Here is a 13828-nt window from a genome sequence, read left to right on the forward strand (position 1 = left end):
AAATAGCCAATTTTAATATTTAAAAATGATTTGCATATTTTCAACTAAAATTTTAGGATATATTTATCTGTAATTTAATTATAAATTTGATTCAAACAAAATTTCTACTTACTTCACAACTTCCTCAAACATTTTTTTTCCCCAAGTGTGGGCTAGCAAGAGAGTGCAAAGCCCATTCTTTTATTTATTTATTTTTGTTTCTTTCTTTTTTTTCTTTTGGTGAGAAAGATTGGCCCTGAGCTAACATCTGTTGCCAATCTTCCTCTGTTTTTCGTATGTGGGATGCTGCCACAGCATGACTTGATGAGTGGTGTGTAGGTCCATGCCTGGGATCTGAACTGGTGAACCCCAGGCCACCGAAGTGGAGCATGCAAACTTAACCACTACACCAGCAGGCCGGTCCCATCCGTTCTTTTATTTTTAACCTCTCTGATTTAGGTATTTTGAATTAACATTGGTTTATAACATTATATAAATTTCAGGTGTGTATTGTATATCTCAATTTCTGTGTAGATTACATCATGTTCACCACCCAAAGACTAACAATCCATCACCACACACATGTGCCTAATGACCCCTATCCCTCCTCCCCCTACCCCCTTCCCCTCTGGAGCTATCTGAACACTGTTCTCATCAACTGATATTGTGGATGGAGAAGAGTTATGGTAAGATGTCGGTTTTAACTTGACTTTGAGCTTAGTATAGCAATGCAATGTAACAGCCTAAGCGATTTGCCCAGATGGAGCCTAAGATATGGTTGTATCTTACAATTAATTCTCTCCCACTGAAATGTTACTGCACTATGTGTGGACGACTGCTTTCAGCTAGAAGGAAAAAATATACAAGTGAACAGATGTAGAAAGGAAATGAAACCTTATAATATAACAGGAAATCCTAATAAGCTCAACACCTTCAGTTATGTAGTATTTAGAAATTAGCTATTTTATATTTGTATCTTAAAGTTTAACTTTTTTTACTCATGATGTCAAAGCTACATATATAGAGCAACATGCAATTTAAATTTTTTAAATTATCAAATATTTTAAATACTTATGAAAGCAAGTTACTTACTTTAAATGATTATTTAAAATGGCCCTATATGTTTACATTTTATAATGCTTTTCAATGTATTTTTTCTCTTTTATTGAACATATGATTAAAATGTAGGAGTTTTTGTGTTTTTTGTTTTCTCACATTTTTGCTCCCCTCCCGGCATTCTTACCTATCTTTTTCTTGTTTGTTCTTCTCATGCAAGGTACCGGATATCTGGTATTCTCCTTCCTTGCCAGTGCTTGCTCTGTGGGCTCCCATCTGGCTAATCCTTCTGAATTAGTCCTCCATACTTTCTTGCCCTTGCATCTTAATCAAACAGAACTTGATTACTCCACTTCACATGCACCCTCCTACCATCACTTGTTCCCACACAGTCTTTCTCGTGTGAATAAATGATACCTGCATTCACCTAGATGCGACAAGCCACAAACTTCAGAGTCATCTCTGACTCTTGCTTTTATGTTATAACCACACCCAGTCCATCAGCCACCTATCTTCAAGATATTCCAAATTTAAGCACATCTCACCGCTTCCATGCTAGTCTTAGCCATAGAGTATTAACAGCCTGCTATGCGGTCTCCCTGTTTCTTCTTCCTCACCCTCTACAGTCAGTTTTCCACCCAAAATCTAGAATGTGTTTGGAAAAATCTAAAGGAGATCGTGTTGTACCTCTATTTAAAATACTCCATGTTGTTACTTCCTAGTCAAAAGAAACCCCAGTGCTTGCTTCAGCAGCACATATACTAAAATTGAAATGATACAGAGAGGACTAGCATGGCCCGTGTGCAAGGATGACACGCAAATTTGTGAAGCATTTCATATTTTGTGCAGTTCCTGGAGGCTGTTCAAACCTTTGCTGGTTAATACCAAGAAAACAATATGAGGCAAAGCAACATGCAGCATCCAATATTGAAACTGATTTTCACTACCAAAAAAGAAAAATTAATTCCAACTCCTTACAGTGCCTACTCTGTTCTACACAATCTGGGCCCTTCTGACTCTCACATTTGTTTCCTGTGATTCTTTGTGGGATTTACTCCACTGCCACCATATTGGTTTTCTTCTTAGGCCCTACCACTCCAAACATGCCAGCATGGTCTGCTCACTCCCTTTACTTAGGTCACTTCTCAAATGTCACTAAAGGCCTTTCTTGACCATTTTATCAAACGTCACCCCACCCCACGCCCAGTTGTGTATTGCTCTCTCTCCTTAACCTACACTATTTTTCACCAAATTACTTAAGACTGACAGTGTCACCTGCTCATGTGTAAACTATCCACTCCACTTCTAGAATGTGAACCCCAGGAGGGCAGGACCTTTGTCTTGATTACCAAGACCTGGAACACAGCCTGTTACATAGCAGGAGCTTAATCCATTTCTGTGGAGTCAAATGTCACATCTCTGAAGCTTACTCTTACCCTTTCAGTAGATCGAGTTATACTGTGTTCTCAAGACACTTAGTTTGACACTAACACAGCGCCACTTTTTGACAGTCTACCCTAGATGTGTACTCCTTTCCCCATCAGTCTTGAAATACCAAGGGAACAATCCTCTCATTTATCTTTGAAGCCCCAGCAGTAAAATGGTTCAATGATACAAGTAGTGCTAGGTTCTTCTTTAAAATATTCTTTCAGGCTTTTAAAAAATGTAATTAGGGGGCCTGCCCAGTGGCGCAGCAGTTAAGTGTGCACATTCCACTTCTCGGCAGTCCAGGGTTTGCCGATTCTGATCCCAGGTGCGGATATGGCACCGCTTGGCAAAAGCCATGCTGTGTCGGGCGTCCCACAGATAAAGTAGAGGAAGATGGGCATGGATGTTAGCTCAGGGCCAGTCTTCCTCAGCAAAAAAGAGGAGGATTGGCAGTAGTTAGCTCAGGGCTAATCTTCCTCAAAAAAAAATTGTACTTAGGACATAATCTGCAATTTACAATGCTTATTTCATTGGGCAGTGGATCATGAAGATCTCTTATGGCTTAAGTCATTTTCTACAAGATCATTTTAATCAATACGTAGTATCATTGAAATTATATTTGGTTAACCAAGTCTATGCTGGTGGACCTTGAGTTTGTATAAACAATACTACAATGAAAATGAATAGCACCTTTTTGTATTTACAGGTATTTCCTTCAGACAAATGCCTAGAAGTAGAATTGTTTGACCCAAGTGTATCTGTGATTTAAGCCTTTTGATACATGTCAAATTGACCCTCAAGAAGATCTTATCACATTTTACTATAATTTACATGTGTTATTGAAGCACCTATTATTATGAACCCTTAGTAATACTGAGTTCTGTTATTCTGGGGGAAACTTCATTGATAGATGAATAATAGCATCTTAATATATTTATTTGCACTTTAGGTAAATTGAATATTGAATAAGTTTAACATGTTTTTATAGGGATATTGGCCATTAGTTTGTTGGCATTTGCAAACTGCTTATCTGTGCCCATTGCTCATGTAATGCGTCTGGTACTTTCAGGCCAGAAACTCAGCTCCATGTGGATGGTCCACTTTTTTATCTTCTTTGAATGAAATCCAGTGTACTGTGGTTTTTTATCTCACTTTGTCAGCCATTGAATTTCAGCCAGTTTTGTGGGCCCCTCCCCTCCCAAAAGTTCACCTAAATCTGGGAGACTTAATGGTGCTCAAGAAATTGGGAAGGAGGCTGCCCTGGTCAACTTGGTCTAAGCCGATACCTTCACCTTGAAGTCTGATGGCTCTGCAGTTGGATGTGGGATGGGTTTCAGGGAAAGTTTGCTCAGGGGAGTCTTGGTTTGGGGTTCAGCCTTGCCCTAGGCATATCACAGAGCCATCCTCCCTGTTGAGGTCTTGACACCTGCTCTTGATTCTGCCCCTGAACAATGTGAGGCGCTCCCTGTCAACACTAGCTGCCCATGGTGTCACTTGGCATCATTTTTTAGTGAGCTTAGGTCTTATGACAATAGATTTCAGCTGTCTTTTAGGTACCTTCTGCTTCGGGATGTTTAGGAAAAGAGGTCACAAAAGGCCTGACATTTATGGAAAGTGGGACTTGGGGGACAATTCAGGGAGGAAAAACACAAATTATTACTGTAAACTATTCGACCACATTCATCTTTGTATCTGGTAGCCTTATTCTATTTTATTTTAAAGGTTTCCAGAAGAATTTTATCCTGTCCCTAAAAACAAAAACGAATGTCATGGTCAAATTTTAAGTGTGACCATTTGATGGGGGAGTTATTTTGGTAGTATGGAGATAAAATATTTCATTGTGAAAGTTACCGCTGCCCCTGTCCCTTACTTTGCCTCTGACTGTTAACCCTGGTTAACAATATAAGATGACTAGGCAGGATGTTAGAATAAAGTGGTTCCATGTAAATCATCTTGTTTCGTAGGAATTAGTTGAAGTGTTAGGGGTTTTTTTTTTAAGGATTGTTTTTCTTTTGAAGAGGAAACACTTTTATATCCTGTAGATACCACATATAAGCAATGTGGTGTTAAAACAGACTATCAAATAATGCTCCTTTTATTTGTAAATGGTGGTCCTCGCAAATTAATTTTTCAGGACTGTTTAATTGCTTTTCCTTTTGCACACATGTGTGTTTAAACAACACATTCACCAAATTACACATAAGCTTTTGGACCTGTTTTATTGGCTGCTTCCCTTTCTTGTTTATTATGCAGGTGGGTATATACTTGAATGTGAAATGAAGATGTGATTTTCCTTGGTTGTGAAAAATGACCGACATTCACAATTGTCAAACATTCCAAAGAGCAAACGCTACATGTAGGGGAGTGGCTGCCAGATACACAGCTGCGGAAGGACACGCTTCCCGCCCAAACTCACAGTCAACCCTAAAGAAGGAGTAGGCCGCGGAAGGGAAACTCTCTGGTTTGTTCTTTGCATCATTCTAATTGGTGTTCCTACCAATGCTGAAGACATGGGTAGTGCCTGGTTAGGATATAAATACTTGGTTGAGAATTGGCCGAGTTCTGAGGAACTCTTTATAGTTTTATAGATCTTAGTTCATGTGACAGTTTCCAGATGTGAAATGGAGAAATTACTATTTTGTTCACAGGTCTGTACTTTACTGAAAACCTATGAACATGTAAACTAAATATCTAAGGAGTAACTATAAGCCATTATGTTATATAAAGAAAATGGTGGTAGCCTGTTTATTTGTTGACTGGTCATTATATTTGCAGAACACTTGAATGGCTAGTGAAGAAAAGGCAAGTCTTATGGGAATAATCTGGTTTATAGGAAAAGAGTAATACGCTAATTGCATTTTTGTATATATTCATAATACAATGCAAAGTCTAGATGTTTTGAGATGTCATTCAGTAAAATAGTTCTGAGCTATGACACACTTATAAGTTGATATAATGGTTCATATAATCAGTAATTTGCTACTAAAAATAAGTACAAGATTTGGTGTATGGTTTACTTTTTAAAATAAAACACTTTTAGCTGAAGCCATAATGTTATTATTATTATTATTTTTTAGATTGGCACCTGAGCTAACAGCTGTTGCCAATCTTCTTCTTTTTTTTTCTTTCGGCTTTTTCTCCCCCAAGCCCCCCAGTACACAGTTGTATATTCTAGTTGTGAGTCCTTCTAGTTGTGGCACGTGGGACACGTCCTCCACGTGGCCTGACAAGTGGTGCCATGTCCGTGCCCAGGATCTGAACCAGCGAAACCCTGGGCCGCTGCAGCAGAGCAAGAGAACTTAACCCCTCAGCCACAGAGTCAACCCCTGAAGCCATAATATTATAGTTCTCTTCTATGTTTAGTGTCCCTGAGTGCTTTTGAAGTGGGAGCTCTAGGATTGTTTGGGGGGGAATGTGTGTGTGTGTGTGTGTGTGTGTGTGTATAAAAATATACTTGTATCTATTTTTATATTTTGTAGTTGGCAAAAAGTATGATCACACATCAGAAGAGGTGCTGCTTGCCTAGCACACCCACTCAGGTGGGCACCTGTTTCTGAACAACGGTAGTAGCAGCCAATTTAATTAGAAAACAAAATAAATTAGCTGAAGACTAATCCCCCACTGTGGAACAGGCTGTATAAATTTTTTTGAATATTTATCTTACATGTATATGTTTTATTACTGCCAGACAGAAATAGATCCCATAGTCATTTGTGCTGCTTAAAGGCCAGCTGGTTAATTCTTTGTATCAGTGCTAATATACTAACTGCAGAGAATGTCTAATCTAGAATTGCTCAAAGTTCTGATGTTAGAATCAAAATAGTATTTACCAAGTATTTCTTAGCTCTATTTTATGTTCTTGACCTCCTAATCTTTTGCTCTGTCAGTTGATTTTTGCTTCAGTATACTGAGTTTTTGCTGTTTTATGTATGGGTACACTGGATGGTCATGTAAAAACTGTAAATACTTACCTAGAATTATATTTTGCAAAAGTTAAAATTCCACTTGCCAACCGCCTTATTTTATGTATGAAAGGACTTTGAATATGTTAGAGTTCAAGTTGTAGAATTCTAGAGTAGTAGTAATAACTCTTTAAAAAATAGTCATGTCATCACCATTAAAAGAAAAGGGACATTACTGGGAATTGGAGCCATCACAGAGGGCCTTACAAAAAAGTGGGACTTCAACGGAGACTTGAAGCAAAAAATGCGTATGAATGAGTGGAAAAAACTGAATAACGTCTCAGACCAGAAGAAATAATGAAGGGAAGACATAGGAGTGACGGTTGCAGTGAATGAGGAGAGCGGTCTGATATGGTCTAGGAGTTTATCCAAGAAGATTTGTGCTAGCTTGTGGAAGATTGTGAAAATTTGATTGATTATTAAATAGAATGAGTGGAAATAAGGAGCTATTAAAATATTTTTGAGCAAGGGCATAACATAAAAACAGTTCTGTTTAAGGAATATTAATCTGGAGAAATCAAGTTCCGTGAGTCAGGAAACCTGACCTCTGTCGTAGCACTCTAGATGGGAAAGGGGCTTTTATTTGACTGAGGGGAAAGTGTTAGGAATCCAAGACATTTTATAGGGAAATTGTGAAATTTAGTTTCTACTTTGATGTGAAATTCTGAAAAAGATTTTTGAATTTTGGTAATTAGCAACCAGACAGCGGCATTGAAGTTGGAAGAAAGAATTCTTCTGAGGAGTTAGAGGAGTGTGAGGAGAAGGAAGAAAAATCAAAGAATGTCAGAGCTGTATGTGCCAGATCTGAAGCTAGTTATTTCCATTTGACTTGTGATTTTCTTAGCAACCCTTGAAAACTGGTATTAATTATGTTCATTTTTCCAAATGAGGAAAAAGAGACTCAGAGACGTTACAAAAGATACTCAAAGTCACACAGTTAAATTAGTGGAGGCAGCAAGATTCACGCACAGTGTTGTCTGTCTCTCGGCCAGTTCTCTGAGTGAGAATTGGGGAAATTAATTGTTTGCCCACAGTGTTCCATGACTCATTTCCTACTTCTTGGGTTATATGGTCATTATGTGCCTCCTGCAACCGTGGCTTGAGGGCAAGCACTCTGTGCTGGTCGTGGTTGTATCCCCAGTACTTACAGGACAAGGCAAATAGTAGGCATTCAATAAAAGTTTTTAACCAACAAAAACAAAGGAACAAACAAATAAGTCGCAGAGCTGGCACGGAAACCGAGCCTCTCAAATCATTTTTCCCTTATTTGTCACAGCTGACCACGATCTCTCTTTTGAGGGTTGTGGAATCACCACATGTGTTCAAGCATCCCAACCAATATACAGAATGAGTAATGGTGCTTGAGGTGAGGAGTTTGTGTGACCAGTGGCTCCGCCATAATGCTTGTTTGTAGAAAATGCTGACATCGTTGAAGACACCAAGAAAACCTGCTGAGAAGTGACTACTTCTTCTCCACTTTCTTAACTGCCATCCCTCTAAAACAGTAAAAGTTGAAAGAGTAAATTTGATTAAACAGAGTGTTACCTCTCAGCCACCATAATCACTTCCTAAGACCCAGTAACATGTTCTGATTGGTTTATACATTGAGTTGACTTTTAATTTTATATACTCTTGTGAAGATTTTATTTTCCTCATCATTTGGCACTTGACTAAATAAATAGGCAAAGCAGAAAGATAGGTTTTTGCTTGATGGTTTCATACTTCCCTGTAGAAAGAATGTTCTGTCCTTCAATGTGTTCATTTGCATCAAAGAGATTGTGCGACTCATTACCTTTAATAACCCCGTCTACTGAGCAACCAAAGACCACTGTGCTTTGAGTTCTGTGCATGTGTTTAATGCTACATACTACTGTTGTGCCAGTGGACTACATGCAAGGATTTTACTGCCTGTTTACTGTGACATTGATAAATGAGCCAGTTTCTTCTCTTCTATCTTGAAAAACTTAAGTGGAAGAAAGTTCACAAACCCTTTTTATCTTTGCATATAACATTTGTATAGACTCTTTACCGATGATGGTTTTTATTTTGCATCTTTCTTTTAGCATCATCTTCTGAAAGTTCCTTGTACATCATTTTCCAAAGATGATTTAAAGGCTGACCATGTGTTCTTGAGGCTGTGTATAGAACAAAACATATTCTTTGTCATTCAGAACTCTGCACTCTATTGCATTCTAAACATGTATATGTATATAAAATAATATTTATTACAAACTTACAATATATTAAGTACTATAATAACTACTTTATGTGTATTGTCTCTGATAATTCAATAATCTTGTGAAATAGATTTTATCTTCTTTTTTAGCAATAATACACTTTATTTTTAGAGCAGTTTTAGTTTTACAAAAAAATTGAGCAGAAAGTACAGGGAATTCCCATATACTACCTCACCCTCCTATCGCCCTCCACAGTTTCCCTATTATTACCAACTTGCATTAGTGTTGTAACATTTGTTACAATTGATGAGCCAGTACTGATACGTTATTATTAATTAGAGTCCATAGTTTACATTAGGGTTCACCCTTTGTGTTATATATTCTATAGGTTTTGACAAATGTATAGTGACATGTATCCACTATTACAATATCATACAGAATAACTTCATGGCTCTAAAAATCCCCTGTGTTCCACCTCTCATCTTTTTTATAATAGAGAAAATTACAGCTGAGAGATGAATAATTTTCTCAGGGTCACATAGGTACACAAATGTGGCAGCTGTTTTGCCTGCCTAGAATCTGTTCTCCTAACTCTTCCATTAGACTGCCTGATTCATTACAGTTATTTGATCATTTAGGGAATCCTAACTTGGTAAGATTCTTGCAAACTCTTACTAACTTCATGAAAGTATGATGTGTGTGGGAAGCATTTTGCCTGTGCTTTCCTTTTTTTCTTTGAAGATAAAATGCTGTAAGAAATATTTCAGGGAATTAAAATTTTAATTATTGGATATTTGATGAGCCTTGTGAATTAAAGAGAAGTTATTGACTGGAGTAGCATTATTAAAATGAAAGAAGAAATGAGGATGTCAGTGTCTGATCATTTGCTTAAATGCTCTGCTATAGACCACTGCTATAGGTGGCAGAGGTTGTGGGCCAGGTCCTACCTGCTAGGATAAGGGATGAATAAAGGAGGTGGCAACGGAGTGAATTTTTTAAATGGATGAATGAACAAAAAGGAGGGAGTGTACAGAAAAATAAGTCAAAATTGTGTGGAATGTACAATACTAGGTTAATTATACACCTCTGCCTTTGGAAAATTTATCTCTATAACAGTGCTTTTAAAAATATATGTGAAGAAAGGAAAAAACATCACCTGAAGTTCATGTGATAGATAGTATATAAATTAGAAGGAACAAGCAGATAAGATTGTTCTTCTTTACTGTGGGCCGCAGCTTCTGGACACCACCAGTACCTTGCTACCACTCACAGTCAGCGTGGGTCTTCATTCTGACCACGCCAGACAAGACAGAACCGCTCCAGGAAAGTTATTCTTGGGCTATTCTCCTACCTCAGGCCACCCCTTTGTGTTACCCTGTAGGCAGTTTTGAGTCAGAAGCAATAACCAGGTGAAGAATGTACAATTTTAGGATCTGTCTCTAGATTATGATATTGTTTCATGAAAAGTCAGGTTTTTGCTTGTAGGCCTTTCCCCTTACTTTTTTGCTTATTTTCTTAGGGTGATGGTAATGTTTCCTTAAAACTATAGCTAGGAAGATGATCTAGTTTTAGATTAAATCCTCATAGCAGTATTTTAGTCCTGAATGACAGCAGCAAGGATAAGCAGTAGTTGGTTGAGATTCAACAAATTGTCGCTGAGTTTCTTCATATATAAAGTGAGCGGTTAGGACAACATCATCCCAAAAGCTAAAATGGCCATAATTCTTTACAAGGAAGAAGAAGGAATGAAGAGGAAACAAATTGAAGGTAGAAAATAAAATAGAAAAGGATAATGTTTCCCGCCATTCCTCACCACTATCTTATCCTTTTGGTTTCTGTGAAACCGTTTTTTCACTTTTTCCTCTTGCCTCCCTGGCCTCTTCTTTTTGATCTCTTCGATGAACTTACTGTCACCATCTGTTCTTCCAATCTTGGTGTTTCCCAGGATTCTGACTTCAGTCTTCTCTTTCGACTTATTCCCCTTGATCATCTTCATTTTAGATTTAAACAAAATACTTTTTTTGATGATGATTACCAAGCAGATGTTCGTCTCCTTCACTGGGGCCCAGGAGATGAAGAATTCCTCATGATCCACTGCTGAATCATCCATTTTCTCTGTTTTTCAAGGGTCGTAAGAGTGAGGCTGAAAAGTTCTTCTTGAAGGCTATTGAGCTGGATCCCACCAAAGGAAACTGTTACATGCATTATGGTGAGTGGTTGAGAGTTTTTTCCACGTCCCCCACATTTACTATTAATGTTGATGTGAAATTTAGGTTTTGAGAGGATGTTGACTTTGTTGTTGCAAATTTCGCCTCATTCTATAGTCTCATCTTCTTGCTTAAAACAGTCACATTAAAGAGGGCTGTGCATTATATTTTCCTTTAGTAATTTTCATAGGACGTCAATGGAGAAGGCATTTTCATAGTTGTTTCTTTCAAGTTCAGTGTGGAGTTTAAATGAGGTCTCATCCAGGAAAACATCTCAGTCCTGGCCTGATGCATGGTATATAATCTAAATATTAGCTCTCTTTTTATACTGAAAGATAATGTATCGCTCATTGAGTATACCATTTTGAAGTTTTAGAAGTTTACAATTTGGCCTCAAAATCTCGCTTTCTGGAAGATACAGATGTACACCAGCCTCTAATAGGCCTGAGAGTGGGGTCAAGGATAAAATGTAAAGCGTGTGAGGGATGACTCTCTCCTTCAGTTTAGCCTTGGCCTTAATCAGTCCAGAGTGAACTTGTATAACTCTGTCACACTCCACTCTCTCATTGGTAGCATGTCATGTGTGAGTGACACACGAGAAATGAGGCGAAGTAATGTAGCTGGTTTGGTGTTGGGTAAAATGTGCTTATTTCTACGACATTTGCAGTTGGAATGGCTTTTAAGAAGCCTAAAAGCATTTACTTTTGCTGATCCCTTGGAAAAAAATGTTTCTTTGAGCACTATTGGCTTTGATGTATTAGTTCTTATCAAGTAATAAACTTAAAGGTAGATGGAAATTAAATCTTGGGAAAATAAAACTAATAGGCTTGCATAATATTTAATTCCTTCTTCTATTTTCTAACTACTTGACCAATCACAAGTCCATTTGGTTATTTACATGGTGTGTCTGTGTTTATAAACCTGGGTTTGTGATGCTTTATCTTTCCAGTATAACGTAGCATGTAATTGCATACAACTTATTGCATAAACACTTCCGATTTTGTTTCACAATGCAGTTTTATTGCTATATTAAGATAGCGGTCAACTAATTTAAGTTTGCTGCAGAATTTATTTTATTTTTATAGGTTTTCTTATATGAAGTATTTTGAATTAGCATTTTCTCATGCATACTATTTTGAGATACCCAAAATACTGTGCATTAAAGTAGTTCCATGATTATATTCTCTGAGCACTAAAGGACCTCTTGTCATTGCATTTTATGAAACAAAATTTTTTTCCTTTCTTACTGCCTGCATTTCCTTTACCTCAAACTAATTCTGCTTACTGCATCTTCTAAGCTTATTTCTCATAATTTTTTTATTCTCTCTAGATTTTTCACAATCAATTCCTTTAAACTTCATCATTACTCCATTAGAATTGAAATTTTAAAAATCACTATTGCATTAGAGTGAGCCCCCTTGTTGTTCTGATTTGTCTGTCTTTACCCACTTCTATCTTTTTATTTATTATTATTATTTTTATATTACATCATACTCTTGACATTTTTTTTCCAGTGGTGGTAGTAGAGAGTATTGCTCCCAAAAGAAATTTTTGGATTTAATTTTAACAGAAAGTGGAACAAATTCTTTATTGCATATGTTATTTGGAAAATAGTGGTAACACGTGTTCTGTAAATGCATGTGTGAAAACTGATTCTTAGTGCCCTTGGACTCTTTACAATTTTTTGGCATACATGCATTATTAGAAGTACGTTTATTTTCTAAAGGAGGAATGCTGCATAATTCAATATAGCTTTATGAAATAGTTTCAATATTTCTTCCCCACTCTGAAGTAGGAAATGAAAAGGATTCAAGATGAGGCATTAAGAAAGAATAGTTAAGGCACAATAATCTACAAATGGATAGGAAGCCCATAACTGGGGCTTGATATTCCTATATCACTGTGCTCAGGTTATAAAAAAATATACATTTAAAGGAGTATTAATGATTTTCATTTAGGGGAAATCTACTTCAAATGACTAAAATTTAGAACTAGAAAGCTCATTTAAAATTATCTAATATAACCTCTCTCTTGTACAAATAAGCAGATTGAAACCTGGAGAAATGAAGTTGACTTGCCAAGTTTGTCGTAGATAGCTAAATTTTGGGTCCCTTGATAATTGTCGTTGCCTTTTCTCCTGTATGTTCCATTTCTTTTCACAACATTGGTAGATAGATAGACAGACAGGTAAGTTATTGGGAAGATAGATAGTTTTGATTAATAAGCCCTTCTATGCACAGTTTTAGAATGCCACATTCATGTAAGTCATGACTTCACTTAAACTTCTTAGGGAAGGGTTTTTATTAACTTTAATAGGTATGAAATATATCTATAGGTGCAAGGCACTGTTCTTTTTCAGAAAGTAAGTAGCACTATGTAGGAAATGAACAGGATGGTGTCGTTTTTAGAAGGTGATGAGGTGGGAAGTGGGGTACGTCTTGAAATCAAGTAGGCAGGTAAAGCATCTTTCAGGAGGTGATATTTGAAATCTGAAAGCTTAAGCCAGCTGTTTCAAGAGCCAGGTAAGAGCATTTTAGACAAAAGAAACAGAAAATTCAAAGGTCACCGGCAACACCAAGCTTGTGTTCACAGCAGAGAAAGGGAGCATATTGAACCAAAAGGGAGAGTGGGAGGAGATGAGACTGGAGAGGAAACTGGAGATCCCATGGAGCTCTGTAGACCAAGCTGAGTCTGCATTTTAGTCTAAGAGTGAAGGGACCACGTAGAGAAGACAGGATTAGAGAAAAGTCAGAGTAGAACTAGAGGAACTCTATTGCTGTGTTTTAGGCGAGAAATGATGGTGGCTTGAACTTGGGAGTAGTTGTGAAAATGTAAATATTTATATTGAAATTATACGTTTACCTTCTTTAGAAAATTCTAAGATAATGAGGAATAGGGAGGAGCTGTTTTCCATTTATGCACCATCAATATATAACATATTGCTGTACTGACGGTAATGTGCAATAAATGTTGGTTGAGCTCAGTTAGGAATATTCTCCATTTTAGAATTGGATGTAGT

General features: G+C 37.2%; 1 protein-coding gene and 1 non-coding gene across 6 annotated transcripts in view; both read left to right on the forward strand.

Annotated features, from left to right (window-relative positions):
• The window catches only part of TMTC2 (transmembrane O-mannosyltransferase targeting cadherins 2), a 393090-nt gene that overhangs the window by 289509 nt on the left and 89753 nt on the right, over nucleotides 1-13828 (forward strand). For 4 of the 5 annotated variants that reach the window (XM_001490789.6, XM_070254222.1, XM_070254221.1 and 1 more), the window contains one exon: nucleotides 10730-10811. The exons of the other annotated variant lie outside the window; for it this stretch is intronic. In XM_001490789.6, the coding sequence (XP_001490839.1) occupies nucleotides 10730-10811 (82 nt within the window). The remainder of the gene's footprint in view (nucleotides 1-10729; nucleotides 10812-13828) is intronic. 5 annotated transcript variants of the gene reach the window in all.
• Nucleotides 1773-1879, forward strand: LOC111771139 (U6 spliceosomal RNA). The gene has a single exon (XR_002804807.1). It is a non-coding gene; the product is annotated as a U6 spliceosomal RNA (small nuclear RNA).

Source organism: Equus caballus, chromosome 28, assembly GCF_041296265.1.
Source record: "Equus caballus isolate H_3958 breed thoroughbred chromosome 28, TB-T2T, whole genome shotgun sequence".
Classification (NCBI taxonomy): Eukaryota; Metazoa; Chordata; class Mammalia; order Perissodactyla; family Equidae; genus Equus; species Equus caballus.